The sequence below is a fragment of the Pezoporus flaviventris genome, unplaced genomic scaffold (assembly GCF_033815535.1).
Source record: "Pezoporus flaviventris isolate CSIRO_AGI_PZ_B2104156 unplaced genomic scaffold, CSIRO_AGI_Pfla_v1 ptg000036l, whole genome shotgun sequence".
In the NCBI taxonomy this organism is placed as follows: domain Eukaryota; kingdom Metazoa; phylum Chordata; class Aves; order Psittaciformes; family Psittacidae; genus Pezoporus; species Pezoporus flaviventris.
In genome coordinates, this window is record NW_026892584.1 from 14,094,574 (window position 1) to 14,117,063 (window position 22,490).

The 22,490-nt window shown below is 48.1% G+C and overlaps 1 protein-coding gene across 11 annotated transcripts in view; it reads left to right on the forward strand.

Annotated features, from left to right (window-relative positions):
* SLC8A3 (solute carrier family 8 member A3) overlaps positions 1–22,490 on the forward strand; it is a 115,533-nt gene that overhangs the window by 87,650 nt on the left and 5,393 nt on the right. For 5 of the 11 annotated variants that reach the window (XM_061463230.1, XM_061463228.1, XM_061463226.1 and 2 more), the window contains 2 exons: positions 5,510–5,616; positions 16,172–16,189. In XM_061463230.1, the coding sequence (XP_061319214.1) occupies positions 5,510–5,616; positions 16,172–16,189 (125 nt within the window). Of the gene's footprint in view, positions 1–5,509; positions 5,617–6,995; positions 7,100–16,171; positions 16,190–22,490 lie in introns of those variants that run through there. The other 6 variants (XM_061463231.1, XM_061463229.1, XM_061463235.1 and 3 more) reach the window with 5 other exon arrangements.

The following is a 22,490-nucleotide window of genomic DNA, read 5'->3' on the forward strand; positions in this document are numbered from 1 at the left end:
ACTCATGCATTAGCAATTTGCATACCTGTGATCTGTTTGAAACGCTATCCTGACAGTTTGTCTTTCCTGTTGACATCTGCTTAGGGAGTTGGTACTAATGTCTGCTCTGACCTTAGAGGCATCTTCAGTTCTAACCTCCATCTAGAACAAACTGTGACCATCACCATTAGTTTCAGCTGGACGCTTCATAACCTCTTCCACTTTGCGGGAGCCAAAAAATCTTCTTTCATGGGCATGAGCTTAAGCTAAATGTGCAGCCTGTCTGTCTTGTCATATTCTGGGTAGGTTCTTAAATTACCAGGATTTTCTGTTGAAGCTGAGATCACTCAGCATCTCTTTTCATCTCTTTTATATGAGTGTTTAGTGAATCCACTTTGGGATCTAATGATTATCTCCCTCAAATACCTCCTGCTTTCGTGCTATGTGATAGCATAATCTTCTGCTTCAAAATGGCTCAGGTTGTCCCAGTCTAGGTTACTTGATGCACAACTCCATATGACCATGCCCATCATATCGGGGCTTCTCTTGCTGGCTTCTTTACCTTGCAGGCCAGCACTGTCACATTGCTCTGTTAAATATCTCCCCTCAGGGAAATCTCCTCTGTTGAGCTGGGCAAAGACAGCTCCCCTCTGTGCATAGACTTATTTAAGCCCCTCAAATGTTGGCATATTACCTAGTCAGCATTTCTGCTGACTTCTCAATGAGATTTTCTGGCTGAGCGAATAAGTCTTATCTGTAGTTTCATGTTGATACCCCAGCTCAGTGCAGAGCTCTGGGTAAGAGTCAGGCTGGTATGATCTGCTTGAACTTCATGCCACAAAGACCTGCAGCTACAGCAAATCAGATGTGGATTTGGATATATCAAGATATGTCAAGAACACCGTGGCTTGACTCAAAGTGTATGCACTAATGATTCACATTAATGAGTTACTAAAGGTCTCCTGGTACTTCTCACTGTCCCAGGGGTGATTACCTTGCTGTCCTGGCTGTTTTCCACGCTGGCTAAGAGCATCCCACCAGGGACTGTAAATCCTGCCCTTGCACAGCCCTGTTTCAGTGTTGTACACTATGTGACATCTCCTGACTTACACTGTTTTTAATGCTGAGCCTTATTTCACATTCCAAAGTCATGCAGACATATCCTCTTAACATCCTCAGCAATAATTTCTGCAAATGAGAGTTTCCACACAGAGAGATACTCTATATTTTCTAGCACATTAATCAAATAACCATCCAGTTGTTGCTTTATGCATTGGAAGTGGACGTGTTGTCAAATAAAATGATTTTACAGATTATCCTCTGTACTTCCCAGATGGGGAATTTAGCAACATCATGTGCACAAAGTCCTTTAGGAAAAGATTGATGTCTATTCATTTCATCTTCTGTTGCTTGCTCAGGGAAATCTCCTACTTAATGTTGCTCCATAGAGGAGCTTTCCCATCCCTAAGTTTTAAACCCACTGATTTTCATTAAGTGCATGTTGAAAGGAGAGTCCTGACTGACATTATCTGAGGGCAGCTCAGCAACAAGACCAGAGAAAAAGGAGAGAAAAAGCAGCTATCATGACTTCTGTATGGCCACATGTTCCCTGGAAACCCTGGCTCTTGGCTTGCCCTGTTGTGTCCTAGCCCAAACAGAAAGCATTGCTCAGTCTGCTGAAAACACCGAGGCCTGGATTAAAGTGTACCCATGCAGGGGTTGAGATCGGACTGTGCTGTGGCTTGGTGGTGGGGGTTTTGTGGATTGCAGAGTGGCTTTTTGCTGCCAGAAGAGGCTTTTGAATGGCTCCTGTTGTTCTCTGCTTTCGAGCTGAGTTATGTCTTGGCTGTGATCAAGCTCAAGAGAGAAAAGGGAAAGCTAAGAAGTGTCATCCTTTCCTCATGGAAGGCAACCAGAGGCTGGGGAATGAAAGCTCCTTGGCTGAGCAAGGTGGGCTTCAGATCTCTCACTTTCCATTGCAGTGAGCATGCTTGTCAGGGCTGCTGTGCCTCCAGCCCCTCTCATGTCTGCCTCTGCCTCCATTAATTTCAAGAAACTGTCAGGATGTTCTTGCAGCAAAATGTTCCCAAGCCTTCTGCTTTGCACGCTCTCTGCCTCTTGGTGTCCTCCTGTCACATCTCTCACATTAACGTGATGTCTTCCCAGGGCAGTGTTACATTCCAGCCCTTCTCCCCATCCATCTCCTCTACTCTCCATGCATTCTGAGGAGGTAGCTCTCAGTGTGGCTGTAGGTAAGAGATGAGATTGCGAGGAGCAATCTGAGTTTTGGCCTCCAGACAATATATGACAGCTCAGGACGCAGCTGTAGTTATGGTTGCTTTCATAGTCCTGGAAAGAACAGATATGCTTGCAGTGGCTAGGCTGCCTGGAAAAGGGCAGCCCCCACCATCCACAGCATGCTGTGAGGGGTGGCGTGATGGGCCACAGCAGTCACCCCCCATCAGCCCTGACCATTGTGTGGGGCAGCTGGGACAAGGGCACTCCTTTTCTCCTTGCACAGGGAGGTCTGGCACGGCACTGGCTCTGGAGCAAGAGTGGGCAGTGGCTGTGGTTTGGCTGGAGCCCTCCATCCAGCACCACCCCACCACAGGTTCCCACTGCCACGCAGCCCACACCTCTGTGCTCCTAGGTCCTCACACGTTTAGGTCCCCAAAGCTTTTCTGCTGCAGTAGACCTGCTGAGCACTCACAGCCCCTCAGCAAAGCTGAGGTGGTTGGGCACATCCTCTTTTGCGATTCAGTCGGATTGGGCAAGGGGTGTAAGGCACCTGCGGCTCTGGTCTGTGGAAGTTCTGTCCCTCACTTGTTGTTTCAGAGCCAGGTAAAAGAGTCGTTATTCCTTCACAGGTTTGAGTATTCATTGCACCAGTAAGGGGCTTTCCATACACAGAGCCCATGGCTGGGGAGATCATTGGCCGGGCACTCCCTCTCATTAAACAAGCATTTCTTCTTTGCTCTGGTACATGCACACACCACTCATGGAGATGGGAGAGCCACAGGGAGGGAGGGAGGGAGGGAAGGAAGGAAGGAAGGAAGGAAGGAAGGAAGGAAGGAAGGAAGGAAGGGAGGGAGGGAGGGAGGGAGGGAGGGAGGGAGGGAGGGAGGGAAGGAAGGAAGGAAGCAAAGAAGGAAGGAAGGAAAAAAAAAAGGACAGTTGCTGTATGAAAGCAAACTCAAATGGTGTGCATGTGTGATGCTCACTGCATGAAGTCTGAGAATAGCTCTGTCATGATACAGAACCTGGCTCCTGGGAAACAGGGTCTGTGGGGTTATTTTCCACATTTTTGCAGACAAACAATACTGAGTAATTTGGAGCTCCTAGAATGGAAAATAAACATAAGCAACGGTAATTACAAATAGGATTTTAAAAAGTAACCCATGTTCAGGAAGCACAGGCTGCCTTTGAAAATCCCACCTTTTGTTTTGTAGTGTATGAGCAAGGAAAAGCTCAGAGCTGTGAATCAGCTGAAGGTTTAACTCAGCAAATCGAACGAGCTTTCCAAAGTATCACCACACAACACCTGGTTCAAAAGCCAAACTCAGTCAATCTCTCAAATGAAAATGCAACAAAATCATCCCAATGAAGCTTTAGCAGAGCACCAACATTTACACTGGAGACGTATTATGTAAAATCCTACATCCTTCAGGCTGGATTAGTGAAGACTGAAAGGGTCTAGAGCAGGGAATGGAGCCTTGCTAGCATTAGTGCAGGGTATGGTTAGAGCAAGCACTGACAAAAATAAAGCTGATTTAGCTTAGAAAGAAGAATGGGAGGCAATTTTTCTTGCATATTCCTGCACTGATGAATATAACAGAGCTTGTCCAAAGTCTTCCCTCTATCCCGTATGCCATCAGTTGAAAGACAGGTTTTGGGACTAAGACCAAAACAAGAGCCAGTACAGGGAATGGGATTTCCACAGTCAAACTCCAGGAGCAGTTATGACTTGAGGATCAAATTGTAGGATGACTGGATAATTTTCTGGTCATTAACAGTATCAGTAGGAATGCAAGCTGCAGTGACGACAATTAATTGACTCTCTTATTCTCCATTGCGAAATGGTGATTTTCAGGGGGTTTCTGGCAGTGGCAGCATCCCCAGGATACAGGGCTGGACTGCTCATTCTCTGAAGTGCCAAGAGCTACTGGATGAAGGGCATAGGTATTTGAAGCTTGGGGCTATTTTTCCAGACTCTGTGATTGCCAGTCCGGCTTTTCACCTCTTTTCAATCCCCAGCCAAGACTGGTTGTGCACAGCATGATCTGAATGCTGAGGATGGTCAGGGATCAAGGGGAGGTCACAGTCACATGGCTATGCATGGGTACAGAGCTGTGGGAAGCAGGGGGGTATTCACTGGCAGGAGGGGCAGCTGGCCTCGTGGCTATCGGGGCAGATGTTTTGGGGTAAGAGAAATGTGTTCTGTATGGAACTGGCTTTTTGTCTAAAAAATGCAGCTCCAGATTAGGGTTGAGTCTGACTGGAAGTCCAGGAGCCCCAAGGTGGCAAGCACATGCCTGTTTAGAGCAGTTGCGTTTATACCAGCATGTAATCATATGGGCTCATCAATGCACGTGCAAACAGTGCTGCATTTAAGAGGGTGTGTGATCAGCCCAGAATAAAAACATCAATCCCTCCTGTCACAAGTGAGGGGTGAGATTGCAATGAAGCTTTGCAGCCACCAAGAAAGTGAAGGGAGAGCAGGGGTCACTTTCATCCCATGACAGTCAGTGCAACCCTAGCAGAAAGGAGGCATCAGGTTGGCAGCGCCTTCAACTCATTTCCCTTGTTCTGTTTGTGTGTGAAAGCCAAGGGATGGGGACCTCTGCATAAGGCATGTATTTGCCATGAGAGGAAACCACAGCACAATGAGCTCTTCTGCAAAATGCTTCAATAACTTGTAAGAAATTTGCTGAAGGAGAGATGTAGGATATGTTGCCCCACTGCTCCAGCAGCCAGCAGCTCTCAGAGCAGATTGATGATGCTAATAAACCCTCATCACCTAGGGTTACCTCTGACATGAATGATATCAGAGCTGCAGATTGCAGGGTCCTTCCCAGTCCGTGTGGTCAGCGTGTGCTGCTGTCAGGGAGGCAGCAGCATGGTGCCCACAGGGTGTGTGTGCTTGTGTATCTGCTTTTGCGCGTGTGTGTGTGTGTGTGTGTGTGTGTGTGTGGTGGGTAGCAGGGTGAGGGAAACCTGCTTCCCTGCTGGCCATCAGACCTCATTGCTGGTGACTCCTGAGCCCCTCACTGATTTGCTGGGGAATCAGCAATATTTTTGTCTGACTTCGCTTTGCACGGTGTGGCATGCCATCATGCCTTTGGGTTAAACAGAAAATTGGCCAGTATCACTTGCAGGAGTGGGGCTTTAGTCTTTCTCAAGGGCCATGTTGAGCTTGTTCAGTGGGTGAGAAAACTTTGACTCCCTAATGCACCCATTCGTCTCCTTCCTTCACTTTTGCTTCTCTGTTCCCTTCTCCTCTTTATGACCCTTACTATTTTTCCATCCACAGCAAAACAGTTCACATCAAGGTAATTGATGATGAGGAGTATGAAAAAACCAAGAATTTCTTCATTGAGCTGATGAGTCCCCGCATGGTGGATATGAGTTTACAAAAAGGTGTAGTACTGGCCCTGCAGACTAACATTAACGTTCTTTCCTCTTCTTTTCCATCTCCTTCCTCTTCTCCTCCTCTTCCTCTGATGTCTCTCTGTCTCCAACCGCTCTGCCCTAAACACTGCTGTGCTCGCACACTGTGTCACATGGTACCCGTGGGGTGGCAGGGGGAGTGATGCTGGGAGTAGGAGAGGCAAAGTGGCCAGGGGTGCAGAGAGAGAAGGACAGAAAGCAGTCCTGCTTGTCTGTATTTCTGTGGTAGCTTATGATGGACCTTCTGCCATGCCCACTCTAGGGTCCAAGCAAATTTTATGGTGTCAGTGGGAAGATGCTGGCTAGAAACATACCCAGCATCTCAGGAGATCATCACCCAGCCCTGGTCCTGTGGTGTGTCCTGGTCAGACCCATGTTAGAAAAAGACAGGAATCAAGGCCTGGTAGAGAAGCAGCTCCTATAACTTCTGAGAAGGACTTTGCAAAGGCTGTGCAGCCCTCAGTCCAGCTGCTGCGGAGCGGCTCTGGGAGGGCAGGAAGAGCTGATGCCCCACTTCGGTTTGCCTGAGGGGTCACAGTAGCTGTGTGCATTGCAGGGGTGCTGGAGGGAGCCAGGAGAGAAGGGCCAGCCCCACTCCAGTGGCCAGGGTATTTCTGTTTGAGCCTCAGAGGTATTTTAGTGCCATTGTGTCCCTTGTCAGGTCCCAGCAGTGCTGTCTGCTCCCTGGGAAAGCTGTGTCTTCACTCGTGGGACATGTCAGGGGGAAAAGGAAGATGCTATCAAGAAGAAAAAGCAGTAAGATGTGCCATTTTAAAAATGGAAATTAGAACTATCAGCCTCCTTTGCAGTTGACAGAGCTGTAGCCTGCTGGCAGAATCCCACTTCACCCCACTGGGGAATGTGTCTGTGAATGCCCATCTCTCTCTGTCCTCTTCAGGCTTCCAGCCCAGAATCTCTACAGATTTATTATTAATTTTAAGGGTAGTAGAAGCAATTGATCTTCCAGCTAAAATGCAGTGGGTACCTCAGGGTGGTCCCTGGTGATTTCCAGGCAGCCGACACCCTTTCCATTACCATCTGACACTGAAAACAAATGCATTGCAGAAGTCGCCTTCCACTAACCATCAGCCAGGCCCTCCTCCCCCTTTCCTTCTCTCCCTCCTCACCTCCTCATGAGCTCCCTCTCCTTTTAACACTCTCCCGCTCCCTAAGGAGCAGCTGTGATGGATGCCCCGTGTCCAAGAGGCAGGCCGACGTGCACCGCTCTGGCAGGGAAGGGGCTGCGTGCCAGGAGCCTGCACTGCTGCCGCCACTGCTACTGCTGCTGCCACTTCACCTCCAGCCAGCTGACCTGCTGTACACAGTTGTCTTTCTTATTGTCCCTACAGGAAGACCGTAAGGGTTAAGATAGTAGATGAGGAGGAATACGAAAGGCAGGAGAATTTCTTCATTGCTCTTGGTGAACCGAGATGGATGGAACGAGGAATATCAGGTGTGAGATCCTTTATGAAAAAAAAAAATGAAAAAAGAAATAATCAAAGTCAAGTCTCCAAACCCCAAATCCAGAAAATATAACCTTCTTTCTCCTCCTTTCTCCTCCCTCCTTTTATCCTCCTCCTGTAGATGGATCGGTTTTTACTCTCTGTGCTCCTGTATTCTTGCTTTCACCCTGTTCTGGTGTCATCTCTGCCTTTTAGAGCCCAGCTTACTTATGATCCTACTGTTGTGCAATGCTTGAGCCTCGGAGGCTGTATTATGTTGACTGGGTTTCCTTGTCTTGATATGTTTCTTTGTTCTGAGCACACCTCTGCTGTTTTCCCCTCTCCTGCTCCTTTGCCAGGACCCTGGGGAATGAGAAAGGCAAGAGAAGGGTGTAATGCATGGCTGCCCCTTCAGCTCTTCCCATATGCCCTCCCAGTCCTCCCCTCTGTTGTTGCATGCCAGGGCATTGCCTTGGTGCTCTTGGGTGCCTACTCAGTGCAGTGAAAAGCTCGTGAGAGAAGAGGGAATGTGTGAGGTATCTTGTTTTGCTTTAAAAAAGAAAAAAGAAAAAAAAGGTCCTCCATGGCTTTCATCTGAAAACCCCCTTAATGTGGCACAAACAATTGCAATCTGTCATGTGGAGGGTGCAGGGCTCTGCTGAGGTCCTTCTTCATCAGCAGTGAGACCCAGGATCTCCCAGCAGAGCACGATTATAGTGGGAGTAAACCCTGACTTGTGTTTTTTGCCTTGCCTACATATATCTTTGTCTTTGTACAATTTGTGTTCGACTTTTTTCTCCCAGAGCGGGTCTTGACATTGGATTCACCAGCTTTGAGGTGGCCCAGGAGGGCCAAACTTTAAACAGAAGCATTTTACATGAGGGAATTCAAATCCACCTTCTGAGTGTCTGATACAAAGTGGAGACAGACGTGTGCACCCGTGAGCTGATTTCTGCTCCTGGCAGTTGCTCATGCATCTCACAGCTTTCCCTTGCTGAAACGTCTCCCATCTCTTATCTCGCCAGCACAGCAGCTGCCCTCTGGCCAGTCCGAGCTCCCATGAAGAGCTCTCCAGGACAACTGGGATAGATACAGCTTGCATTAGCATGACAATGTCATACAGCATTCCTGGATTTGTAAAATGTAAACCCAAAGAGGATTCATAGTTTAATGCCTTTAGACTGCCTCTGGAAGCCTGTAGGCCACGAAGGACATTAGGATTTGTGTGTCTGTTGAGCTCAGGCCCTCAGGTTTCACCAAAGTCCAACTGCCCTTGAGTGGAAGCAGTGACCAAGCTGCCATATCCAGTGAGGGTATATCCCAGCAGTTAATTGCCTCAAGGGTGAACATGTGAGCACAGCTTCTAGGTAGAAGTTGTTTGGCCTTGGCTTGTAGCCTCTAGTCATTTTCCTACTTTTCTTTGTCAGATGACAGAACTGTATGTTATGCCACAGCTTCTGTGAAGAATCTGCTCACTATACCCATATTACACTTGGATGTTTTCTTGTGAGTTTAAGGAGATTAAGCTCTTTGAATCTGTCAGAAAAGTGTTCAGACCTAGGTCAAAGTTTCCAACCCTGAAATCCTGTACTTCTTTTTCCCATATAGGCCATGTTGCATCTGGCTGAATAAAAACACATATTTGAAAAAAATCCAAATAGCTCCTAACATGGTTCAGTTGTAAGATGTCCTTGTTTTTATTAGTACAGCCAGATTGCTGTATTGTGTGTCTCTCATTTACACCAGCATCAGCTGGAGTCAGTGGAACTTCCTGATTTGCAACAGGCAGAGTGGAAATGAGAGCTGGACCGAATGATCTGCAGCACAGAGCCCGCAGGCTAGGAGCTTCAACCACCAATGGTCAGGGTGCACCCTCGGATGGACCCTATTTACTGGGAGGAAGTAAAGGACCATGCTGAAGAGGAGATGCAGAGCCCTGGTTGGCCTCATAAGAGAAAAGTCAGAGTGAGAGCACTGTGGGATTAAAATCCGAGGCAGGAGATTAGAACGCATTTGTAAATGTTGCTGGCACAAGGTGGCACAGTCGCTGCACCAATTGCAGGGCATCTGGAAAGATCCCCAGCTCTGTAGTGCTGCATGTCATGGCATCTCCAACAAGCATACCTTGTGCCTGGGGTGAAGAATAAGGAACTATGCGAGACTCCCATCAAGAGTGATCGAGAGCAGCTGCTGTCGCCAGCATCTTCACGGGGTGCACATGAGAGCAGCTGGCTCCCGGCGGAGAGGCAGCAGGCTGGGATGCAATCAGGAAGCATGCAGCCTGACATACAGTGCTGGGAAGGGATGCTCATGCTGACTGCTACACATGTGTTTTGCTGTCATCACACCATTGCAGGGGCAGATTCCAGATGGTTTATTTATTGCAAAGCATGAATTCAACTGAAACAGCCTGCAGGCTGGAAGGTCAGAGCAACCACCTTGGTGTGCGGGTACTGCCATTGCCCCGCACCCACAAATGGAGGAAACAGCCCAAAACACAGGTGCCTAGCTGGGACTTCCCTTGGGTTTGCTGCAGTGGTGAATGGACCCCAAGCAACTCGTGGCAAGGGCAAAGCGCAGCTTTTGCCTCCTCTGGGAGGTTCAGGCTAGGTTACTTCTGATGAAGAGTCTCTCTGGGTTTCAGCTACCCACTCATTTGTTTCCAACACCACAAAAGATGTGATTTTCTTGATGGTGTGTTGTTGTTCCGTTGTTACGCTGCACTTAGCCTGTTCCTGTAGGATTATTGGATGTTCTCAGACAGCTCTTCTCAAAACTGCTCTTTTGGCTCCTGTTGGGAGCAGGGTAGTGTTGGGCACCTCAGCTGACTGTCATGTTTGGAAGTAATCTACAATCTGGGGCATGCAGATGCAGCCAGTCCATCACAGTCATGCTTGTACTACCATAGGTTTGTGCAAAGGGCCTGCTCTTGCCCCAGGACCTCCGCATGCAGGGGGAAGCTGCTAGCTTATCTTAAGGATACAAGTGAGGTAGCAGTGATGAAATCAGCGATGAAATGTAATGCCCTGAAAGGAAGGCAGAGCTGAAGGGAGGGATGAGTAGATGGGTGCTTTTCAAACCAGCCAGGAGCACAGTTTGGGTGGTTTATTTTGAGATGCAGAACTTGGTCCTGAGCCCAGTGTTATTCAAATCCAGTGTGCTGTCCCTGAGGGTACCACGCTGCTGCTGGCTGCAGTGGCAGTGGTTTCTGATAGACACACAGTAGAAGAAGATCCAGGCAAGAGGAGGGTTTGCTACCATATGGCTCGCATTGCTGACTGTGCTGCTCCATGCACATGCCGATAAAAAGCACGCACCTCCAGTCAAGGGAACATTTCCTTGTCCCTGACAAAAGCTGTGGGGCAGAAGACTGTATCTCCAGGAAAGTCTCTGTGAGGGCCAGAGCTCAGCATTAATTCATCCTCTTGCTCTTGCTGTTTTCATCTGTTAGCGCCTTACCAGAAGAAAAAAACATCTCTACCCAGAAAGGTGGATGTGGTGGTTCAAACATGAATTCCTGTCTTCATGTTGCTCCGGACTTGCACGACATGTAACAGCCACTGGTACAGCCTTTCCATTGACACATCTTGCACCATCTGCAGATGCTGCTCCTCGCTATTTACCCCCAGTTATATTAGTGCTGTGCTGTTTTGAGCCTTGAGGCATTTGGTTGTTAAACCTTGCCATAAGGAGACCAGACCACTCACTGCTGTTATATAAGTGCTACACCTACAATACCAAACTTTGTCTTGCAGCTCATTTATTCTTTTTCACCAACTGCTTTTTGCAGCTGGAGTTTTTCAAAGCCTTTCTGATCACCCGAACAAATCACATCAAGTAGTTTTACTTCAGCAGCTCTTTTTGTTGATGTGCTCCAATAATTCAAAGAGATGAGAATAGATCTGAGATGGGTATCTTGCCAGCCCAGTCTGTGATGAAGACCAATACTGACTTGGTAGCAGCGTATCAGATGCAAAGAGCCCTGGCAAAGATGGTGCTTGCTGCAAGCTTGTTATATTGAAGTGAATGAGTAAAAAGAAATCAGAGACTCGTATTCTTTGCTTGGCAAAGATGGCAGATGTTTCTTTTCTGTATCCTCCTGGCCATCTCCCAGATTTACTGATGGTTTTGTTTTCTCCATTTCTAAGAAATTAATCTCTGAATCCTTCTTGTCTCACCTTTCCTCCGTATGTGCAGTCACATAAACTGAATCCCTGTCTCCTGAGCACTGCGGAGCTTTGAAAGCTCCCAGCACCCTGAGCCACCTTCCTGGCCATCCTTTTTCCAGCACCTTTTAAAAGTGCTCCTGCAGTGAAATGAGTCTTTTCCTTTATGACAAGACATTGCCTGTTGGTTTGACTCTTGCTCTCATGGCAGCTTTGGTATTGTGTCAGCTCACAACTCAGAACGAGGATTTTGCTGCTGTCAGCCCAGCAGGATTTTTGAGACATATTTTCTTCACACTTCAGCTCTCACACTTTTTCTTCAGTCCTGGATTACAGGAGAAAAATTTGCTTTGCTTTACCTGGGTAAATTCAGTCTGCTGCTTAAACGGGGATTAACCTTAGTGTTGATGAAGCCTGAATGGCAAGTGGGTCTACTTCGGAAGATTTCACTCGATTTCAGACAATAGTGAAAAATTGGAAAATTATGTTTCATGAGGGTAATTGGGCATCTGCTCATGAGAATTCAGCTCACAGCACAGCAGTGGACAGTTCAACCTCAGAGCTGGTGCATGAAGGCTGAGTCTTGATGGTTGTGCTTTGTAAAAGGGACCAACATCCTTCATGCAAAATTTTGCTTCAGAAAGCATGTCTCCCACAAGATACGACTTCACTGGAAACTGGAGCACAGATGGCTGGTGAGCACTGTTGAACAGCTTGCTGGCATGACCTGGCTTGAGAAGATTTTGTCTGAAGTCCTCTCAGCCCTCCTAGCACGAATCAACTGCTCTGGACATATCTTGCAACACAGCTCCTTTTAACACAGTCTCAGCACCCCTGATGGGAAGGTGTTGTGCTCCAGAGGAAGGATGTGGCTAGGAGTCACAGAGTGAGGATTAAACTGCAGATGAAGAAAGATTCCTAGCTTGGATTGATCCAGCAAGTTATCTGTATCAAATATTGATGGAATGATGTGACTTGGTACAAAGGTCAGTGCCTGTAAAAGTTAAGCAGCATCGATACATGAGCACATGCGCTGCAGTTTTCTGAAATGTGGGCAGATGCTTCTTAGCATTTTCCTTCTTCCATCAGCTGCTGATGGGAATAGCAAAGAAATGTCAGACTGCTGTTACCTCCTTCCCGAAGGTTTAATAATTTGCTTACAGCTCTATGATTAAGCTGAACTCTGCTGATTCTCCTGATGGAGAAGAGTCTCTTGGAGTCTGCAATAATAACAGCATTAAGGTTAATGCTGCAAAATCTCTGTGTTGTTTAGCCTATAAAAACCATGTTTATAGCTCTTCACAGTCCATTAGGGAAATGGTTTGCTCACCTCAGTGAGTGGAGGCAGAGCCTGTGGACAGTTACGTCTGGAAGATGGGGGAACCTTACCTCTCTGGGGAACTGAGCCCACAGTTTGCTTGGTCACTGAGCTCCTTTGGGTGTGTGCAAAGTGTAAGCAATGTATTCTCCTTGCCTTTGGCTGCCTGTGACCGCCCTGCTGTGTCACTGAGGGTCTCATCAAAATCCAGCCTCCTCTTCCTCATTTCAGCCTCACTCTGTAAATTCCAGGCCTTTAACAAGGATCCACTGATTACTCATTGGCTTCCTGGAGCCTTTAGGGATAATGATTAGAAAAGATTTATGTTAATGAAGAATTAATCCAGAATAAAGCATGCAGTGCATGCATGGTCAAATCTCTGCAAGGTAAACAGCAGAAAAAAGGTATTTATGAAAAAGGCTGAGATACACATTTAGCACACTGGGTTGCTGTAAACTACAGGATTGCCCCCAATGGCTGTTCTGCTCCCTTCCCAAGCCTGGTTCCTCTTGGTTTAACCTTCTTTGGTTTTGGTAGAGTTAAAGCAGGAGGCAATTCAGCCCCTTAACACACACCAGCGCAGGTGTCAGAGCAGGATATGGCTCCAAAGTACACTGAAAACATGCAGATGAAATATTTTATTAGTAAATAGCTTTTAGTAGCTAAGTTCAGGTCTAAATTCGCCAGTCCCAGGGGTAGTAGGGGAAGCAGAGTTTGTGCATGCAATTTTGGCTTCACCTGGTGAAAACCAGGCCTGCAGGGCAGAGAAATCCCAGTAAAGGATGAAACTGGGAACCAGAGATGAAGGCTTTGGGTCTTCTGAGAGAGTCAGTGCCATCTACCTTGTCTGTGGGTATGCAGGTTTGTCTGCATTCATGTCATGCAAGGATTAGGTAAGGGATACTTGGAACTGCTATTTTGGATTTGATTGTGGAACTAATTTTAGCAGCTCCCTGTAAGACTATGCATGTCAAGCCTTTGGAACTACCTGAGATGACAACAGCAATGAGGTGGCCTGGCTTAGCCCCACAGGAAGTGTGTCATGCAGAGCAGGAGTGCAGGAGCGGGAGAGGTGCCCTGGGGAGGGATAGAGGAGCACAGCCCAGGCTGAGGGGAAGCGGAGGGAGGCTTGTGGGATGCGAACAGCACGGGGACTGTCAGCAGGACTGGTACAGGTACAGCATCCTGATATGGACTACAGGAAACATTACAGATCGGAGAAATATTACATGTCAGAGCTAAGGACACATCAGCAGATGTATGTGCAGGAAGAAATTTTTTGTCTGGAAAATCATTTTCTTGCTTGCATGCACAGCATTCACACAGAAATATAAAGATAAAATAATCCCTTGGCTTTCTGCATCTGTATTCTTGATGTTTCGTTCATAGGTTTATAGGCTTCTTCAAATATTCATGTATCATAAGTGAAAATGAGAAAAATAGTTCTTTTGCAGGCTGAAAAGCAAATGAGGGAAAAAATAAAATCAAATCCCAGAGCACTAGAATAATGGTTTTAAAGAACATGAGAAACCAATGATACATTTTTTTTAATAACCACAGTAGCTTAGGGGCCCAGTAATAATTCATTATATTAAATTTGAACACCAATTCGACCCGTTGTACTAATGCCTGTAATTGCAAAAGGCAAATTAAATTTCCCTACATTGTCTGGAGAACCAGAAGACCACAGAATAGTGAGGAAGCCACAGGACAGCATAGAGCTGCAGCAGGATAGAGCTAGAAGGAGACTCATGCCACAAGGGGAAGTGACAAACCTGGAGCAGACTTCCAGGCGCAACCGTGTGGAGGACAGAGCAAGCATCCTATTGCTTCTTATGGCTCTGTGGCACTGTACATGCTGCAGAACACATCTGTGAATGGTTCTCCCAAAAGTTTTGGACTCGCCAAAGGAAGCGACCCTGAAATAGAAAGGATACTCGGCAAGGAGCCTCTTCATTGTCCCTTCCCTTTTCACTGCACCTCCATCTGCCATCTGTGCAAGGCAGACTTCCCGGACTGCCCACGGTATTTCCAGCTAGGGAGGTGGATAGATGGATGAAGATCTTGACAAAGCCAATGCATTTCCACAGGCTGGAAGAAAATCTCCGCTCCTGGATGCTGCTCAATGGAGCAGGGAAGTTGGAATTTCCCCAGCTCTGCTGCTGATGTGCTGTGCAACCTTTGACAAATCGCTTAGGAAATCACTTTCAAACAGCACAGATACAGTTAGGTGTATCTGTATAAAAGTGCCTGCTTTTCAGAGGCCTGAACTGGCAAGTCTGGGAAAATGAGCTCTTTTGGACTCCAGCCCATTTCTGAGTTTGCAAAATGTTCCCTTTAGCCTCTCTTTTCTTGCTTTACTATCTGTCAAATGAGGCTGTTAATACTGACTCAGTCTTTCTACAGTTTTAAGCTTCTGAGACTAGAAGTGCATGATAGTGTTACTAATTACAAGACGGTGATTGCACACAACCAACTCTTTAGGGACTAGTTTGCTGTTTGAAAGACAGGTAAAAGTCAGAAGTAAGGCACAGAGCTGGTGCATGGCACCTCTTAAAGAAGTTTGGTACTTTTTCCTCAACAGACCCTTCTGTAGTTAGTTAGAGACTGGGATGGAGGCTGTGGCTTTCTAGGGGCAACGCCTAAGAGAAATCCAGCCAGTTGGGTTTCTGTGACAGCTCTGAGGAATGGAGAAATCAAGGCAGGGGAGGGCCAGGAGGTCACTGCCCAAGGCAGCTGGCGGGCTGGACTGTGCCGGTGTGGAAATTCAGGGTAAGGTCCATCCCTTGCAAGGACCTTTGCCTATTCTCCTTCCTTCCTCCCTAACTCACGGGACCATGTGGTCACATTTCCTGGGTGGCAGTTGCATCCTGCTGCGATTACGGTTGCACAGCACATGCAGCACTGTCGGGCAGGCCAGCAACAGAGCAAAGACAGCCAGGAAGACTCAAAGCAGTGATGTGTGCCTATTCTCCCCCTGACCCTCTGGGACTGGTACCTGTGTGTGTGGCATAAACATAGGTGAGCTAGGGCATCCTGGGGAACGCCCTGTTCCACGCTGGAGGCCAGCGCCCATTTTATCAACACCTTCCTCTGATGATGGTCTTTGCAGTGAGCTGCCAGTAGCGCCTGGCTGCCCTCTCTTCTCAGTCATCCTCTGGTTTACCAGGGCTCCCCAACTGTGCCAAGCCCCACCACAGCCACGTACTTCTGGCTGAGCTGGGGCCTGCTCTATGCCTTCAGATCAATTTGGGTTGTGTTGGGCCCGATGGCAAGCATAACCACTCCCCTCCCCTTCTTCCCTTCCTCTCCTCGCTAATCGCCACGTGCATCCCATCCCTCTGCCTTCACTTAGGGGGTGTGTGTGACTTTGGGGGCCAGCACCCTGGTGCTCACAAGCCTCCTCCCCATCTCACTGCTGCAGCGTCTGCTCCCCAGCCTGTGCCCAACATGCAGCCCCAGTGAGCTCACACGCTGCCTTGCACCATGTCCATTGTTCACTGACAGCGATCATCTGCAAAACAGCTTTTTCCCCCTGGATATTAACTTATTCCCTCTTTTATTCTCTTTCCCTGTCTTATTTTCTTCTCTCCCTACAGCCTTGCTGCTCACCCAAGGTAAGTGCTTTTTCTCCTTTCCTTTGCCTGCTCTGGCTCTATTTTTGTCCCCTTTGGTTAGCCCCTGTGTTTGTGTTTGATTTGTAGACAATCCCAGCTCACGGTATTTGTGTCCAGCAGGAACTAGTTAAGAGCAATGCATTAAGAAATGACAGTGATTGATTGACATCTAAGAGTATTTCCCATATTCCAGATTCTTCCCTGTGGCTTTAGGAAATGACCCAGGCAGGGTTGCAAAGCAGATCATGGAGCTCTGGCTGGTCTGGGGCCATGACTCCACCCCCTCCTTGGGCAGCTCTGGGGCTTGGGTTGTGCTTTTCTGCTGGGGTGCAGGATGGTGTTGCTTGGGGTGGGCAAGGGTGCAGGGCTGTGACGGTGTCCCCTTCCCATAGAGGATTAAGCCATGTGTCACCCCTTAGTGCATACACCCACGTGCTCCCCAACTCCCATCCATGGGGATCCCAGGAGTGTGACCAGCGACAGGGCAGTGCTGCCAGGGCATGACAAGCACCAGCATCATTTCCCTCCTCACCCTCAGCTCTAGTTCTGCACTCTTCATCTCTCCCTGTGGCAAGATTTTACATGCATTTATACTGAGTCTCCCCTTCCTTGCCTGAAATCCCAGTTACGCCAGTCTCCCTTGATCCCACTGCAGTGCGATGTATGCCAACTGTATTTTTCTTATTCCTTCAATTCCTGATACGATTACAGTTGAATTTGCACTAAAGAAACATTTGTCAAAAGATAAGGGCATGCAGCAGGGTGCAGGGAGGAGCTTGAGTCTGACAGGTTTGCAAACAGAGCTGGAACCCAAAGCGTTCATCATGCCTGAGCTGTGCTGCAAATCAGAGGAACAGCATCTGCCACCCTAGCTTCAGTCTCTGCTTGTTTTTGGAGGATGCCAAATCTGCTGTGCAGGGAATGGTCTGAACCCACTGGATATTGGGCTAATTAGGAAATTGCTAGTGGCAGGCAGAAATCCCCAGCTCCCCAAATACCAGCTTAGGGTGTTTACAGAGAACTTACTGGAACTGTGGACATTTTCTTTTGTTACTTCTTCAGGTCTGGGAGGACTGGAGATAAGTTGAGCACAGCCTCCTTCCCAGTAATTTCATTGCTTTAATTCAGTAGCTGCCTAATTTGATCAGAACCCCAGAAATCAAATAATTTCTATTACAATAACATACCTTTCTTCCCTCTGTTGTGATCCAACCCTGATTGCTTTCGGCAGCTCTTATTGGAGGACTTGGTCACCAGCTATGGACTTTCCAGTTAATAAAGAAAAGCTTCTGTCTTTTCTGGGAGGAGGATCCCTGGGGTGCCCCCCTTGCTGGGTTGCCCTGGTGTGCCCTCTGTTCATGCAGTGTGTGCTTGGCCTGAAGTTTGAGCTCATGGTGCTGGCCCTGGCTCCTGCTTCAAGCCAGCAGCCGGCCAGTGAGCAGAACTCGCTGGCCACAGAGGCACGTGCTGGAGCGAGTGTCACTCAGCAGCAATCACAGCTAATCAGCGGGGAGAGAAGTGATGTCCTCGTTTAGTCTGTGTCATGTTAGATTTAGATTACACAGGCACACAGGAATCTGGGTAAAAACCCCTGCATCATCTGTCAGTCCTGCTCCTCGTCCCCTTGCTCCCACAGCTTTTCCCAGGCAGTGTCCCTTTTCCCCAGGGCTGTGTCCCTGGGAATGCTGGGTGCCCTGGCTCTCCTCTGCAGCCCTGGGGCATTCACCCTCCCATGGCACCTCTTCTGCAGCCCCCACAGGGCCACAAGTGGCTCAGGCCCAGGTCATTGCAGTGGCTCCATCTCCTTGGCAGAAGCCCTGGGGTGCACCAGTGAACAAGCCCAAGTGAAAATGCCCCTCTTGTCCCAGAAGCCCTTATTCGGAGGTAAATGGGAGAGCTTGGCTCTGCGCCCCTGCCTTGTAGAACCCTCCCTGGGAAAGAGGGCTATGAATTTCGCACAAGGCAAAGTAACTGGGCAGGGGAGTACCTTTGGCACAGGTTCAGCTCAGTATTTGCTTCTTCCAAACAGGCTCTCCAAGCCAGACTTGCAAGGCTGTGCAAAGCTTTTGAAAGCCTTGGTCGGCCAAGTGTCCAGTATCTGCTGCTGGGACTGCAGAGAACCACAGTGGTATTGAATGGCTGTGGAATGACTTGAGAGTCAAACCTGTTTGGGTTTTTTAACTCCTCTGTTGCATAACCTTTTGTTTTGTCATTGGCAATGATCTCTCTGTATATTCTTTATACAGGGAAATATTTGATACCAAAATCCATAGCTGCTCCAGTTGTCCCTGCTATTGCCAGCAGTGAACAAGCTGCTCTGGTGGTCTTCCCAACCTTTGCAAAAGTCACTGAAAGTCCGAGTAGAGTCTTTGCTTGCAAGTTCTTGGGCTCAGGAAGTCCACATCTTTAAAGCAATGAGGAATTACCTAAATGGTAGATGCTGCTCTACTTCCATTTCCATGTATTCACACACATCAAAGAAAGTATTTCTAAATATGTTTCTTCATTTCTGTATTAAAACCTCTGGGTCCACAGTGGGAAAGGCTGGGGAGCAGTGATGCCAGTTGACTGGCCCGTTGGGGATGGTTGTGTCAACAGCAATTTCAAGGCAGAGCCAGTGGTGGAATAATGTGCAGTTTCCAGCCCTGTGCCTTAGCCTCCCTCTCATGAGTGTGCAGCATTTCCCAGTTAGCTTTAAGGATGCTGGGGCATGTTTAGTGGATGTATCATGTCTCAAAAATAGCTTTCGGGGCTAAGTAAGCAGATTCGTCCCTTTTTAGAAAGCAGCCCAAGCTGGCGGTGCTTGTGCATGCGCATGTGTTTCAGCAAAGGGCATATCCATATGCTAACCTCAAAAGCCAGAATGTCTTTTAGCCAGCAGTCTTCCATAGTTGTGACTGACAGCTTGACAGCGCTCTGGAGAGAGGAACTCATTCATGCTCACTGCTTACTTTGTTTACCAGGATTATATTTTATTGAGCAGCAACAAAAAGTTCCCATTTTAATTGTTGTTTTAATTTCTTCCTAGCAGCTCAGTCCCCAGAAGGGGTGACCTTCACGCAGATACATGCTCTCTCTAGAAATGGATGGAGATTGAGGGGTGTGAAATGGCTCTCATAGCAATCTTCAATGAATATATTGCTGGTTTTAATCCGATTTATTTAGCAAGTGACAGGAAATACAAACTGGTCTGTGGCTGGCATTCTTGCAGCACTGCCTAGGTGATGGGTATCTACCTCTCTGATGATGTTACAGGGACTTCCCATTGCCTGTTTCAGCTCAAAGGGTGCAGTGGCCACGTTATCTAACTTTGATATATGATGTGTCCTGGAGGCCACATGCAATGTCCAGTTCCAATTTGGTCCCTCTGGTCTGAAGGAGGTTGAACAGGCGAGCATCCATGTAGTAAGTACCCTGCAGGAGCAATGCATGATGTGGGAATGCTGCTCAGTGCTCTCCATTCTCCTGGGAGAAATAAAAGGAGGAGGAGATCTGCTTACAGCATTTCAAGCCCAAGAAACTGCCTATGATGTGTAGGTCTGAAAGCACTTTGAAAACGGCTTCAGATCAATTCTCTGGATGGCGCTGCAAGTGTAAGTCATTGCGCTGTGTAAGTCATTGTGCTGTTGAGAGAGCTGAGCAGTGAGCATAGCAGGGATGTGCCCAGCGCTGCCTGGCAGTGGTAGGACTGTAACTGGGGGCTGCTGGCCCCCTCATCTGTCCCAGTTTTAAGGGTCTGAACTGACCCTGAAAGAAGCAAAGTGAGGACACAGAATGGTTTAACCAAAACCCTCTGCTTGCCTCCTGCAGGTAGGTGCTAGAGTCAGCTGTGGCCATTGCTACAGCCTGGCCCAAAGCAGACTTCGTTCTCATTCCTCCCACCCAGCCTTTGATCCTACCAGATGTTGTCTCCCCTGCTTATAGCATCTCTTCTAACCTGTGGGCTCCCTGGCATGAGGAGCAGAGTACCTTGGTGTAGCACCTGGCACAGCAGCCCTGTGTGTGCTCCTGTAGCCCTGATAGGTTGTTAGCACTTACTGATAGCACACACCTATATGCCAGAGTAGGTGGGATGTAGGGGACCCCTCTCTCACCACTTTCCCCTTCTCGGGGAGGAAGTGGCAGCAGCCCAGAATGTCCTGGCAAGCTCTTGTTCTTGCTGGGCATAGCCAGACCTTATCAGGCTTAATTAGCATGGAATCCTGTCAACCCAAGTTCCTGGGGTGTAATCTGCGTTGAAAAGCAGGTACTGATGCTGATACAAACAGAAATCAGGCTAGTTAATAATTAAGCTGCAGCTTGGCAGCATTCACCTTGACAGACTTGACCTTCCGAATATAAAAATCTGTCTCTCCCCTCCCCTTGTGTTTTATTTATCACAGCCCTTGGTAGTGTCCTTTACAGGCTACTGCACTGGGGGGGGAGGGTGACACACCTCACCAAGGACCTATCCCTGCTTCCTGGAAGAGCCCTCCGAGTCCCTGGCCCTACCACCTGGTCCCTCAGGAGGTGGGGCCCTGTGGCTACCATACACGATGTGAGAGCATGCCCCACGCTTGCTGAAGTGGCCTCCTGTGGCTCCAAAGGCAGGCTAGTGCATGTGGATGCTGGCTGAAGTTCTTCCCTGAAAGGCAGGAGCATCGGGAGTGTGCCCTGCCACTGAGATGTTACAAGAGTTGATTCCCTATCAGCTGTTGTGTCTGCACATATGGGGCTCAACTCAGTCCTCAGCATCCCATCGAAACAGATAGATCGAGCAAGCCTGGAGCAGATTCTGATTTGGGTTTAGTGTTTTGCAGAGGTTGGCGTTGCTTCTTGCTACAGAGTGCTCAGGTGTCCTAAAAGGTAGGTGGGGAGAAGTGGTTGATTCATGTAGGTGCTTTGTACTGCTCTTTGGAGGTGCTTAGGTCTCCCCCTTAACTGTAGGGTGAATATAGGCTGGGGCAAGAGATTGGTCAACTGGGCTCCTGAGCTTGTCCTTCCTGCCACAAATACCACTGCCTTAATTTCAGAGGACCATCATTAGCCTGGTATTTGGCACCTACATCTCACTTGCATGAGTGCTTGAGCACAATACTGACGTGAGCCTTAATCTGTTTATCTCCTACGTTAGGAGAGAGGCTCAGTGAAAATACAATGGCAGATTAAATATTTTTATATGCACCTGTGAAGTTTGTTAGGTTTTTGTGACTTCTTTTCAATGGGGCATGAAGGAATTACCTCAGTTTTGCTTTATCTGCAAGCTTCCTCTATTAACATTTCCCCAAGGTACCCATTTGAACGCTCTGCCTATGCCTGTTCTCCTGTGGTTTGCTGCTGACTTTGAAAGGTGTAGCCTGGCAGTGGCATTCAGTCAGCTGCCCCCATAGGACATCCTTGACGTGGCTTCTTGGGCAATTGTGTGTCTTCTCTCTGTGCCCCAGTTCACTGTATTTGCTGCAGAAGAGCTGCTTGGTGACAGCAGGGTCTCCATTATTCATGTCTCGGTGGATATGCTGTCAGCAGGCTGATCAGCTTGTCCCTTCACCACAAGTGGCCTATTTAGGGCTTAAAGGTACCTCTGGTGGTGCTTATTCTGCTGGCAAGGTGCTCTCTGAAATAGCACGAGTCCCACCGCCCTTCAGTGCTGTGGTAAGTGCCAGCACCTTCACTTTGGTGCAGTGCCTGGGCCCATACTCATGATGCATCCAGCCTCAGGCTGCAAGAGCAATCTATCCATTCTTGGACATGGATGTATTACTTAATTTACTCTAAGAGCTGCCTGGCAAGTGATTGCCATGCTCATCAAATCAGTAGCTGATATGTATGTGGCTTGCAGAGACAACAAAACCACCTGCTAGCAGCTGAACATCCTGCAGGCCTTCCCATGCAGCATGGCTAACAGCCTTGGACCTGGTCACAGTAATAAGAGATGCAGGAGACCTTCCTCCACAGAGGAGGGTTTCAAGTCGTGTGATGTCCTGCCTGGCACAGGTACATAAACCAGCACGAGTGAGATGCCAGATTCTGGAGTAAAGCTGTGTTGGATACCTCTGCCTACAGTGAGGAGAAAGCTTTCTGCACTGTGTGTGCTTACAGACCTGCCTGCAGCTCAGCCTTGCCTAGATAGTTAATATTTACATGAGGCTCCATGTTGTCTTACCATGCCAAAGGTTTTTGTCAGATCAGTTGAAATAGGGACTGAGGTTTTGTTGCACCGGCTCTCCTGGAGTTGTTAAGCTGAGGAAATTCTGCCTGATATTCCGTTTTCAGGACGGCTCCTCTGAATCCAGACAACTGCAGCCAGTGGGCGAGAGCCCAG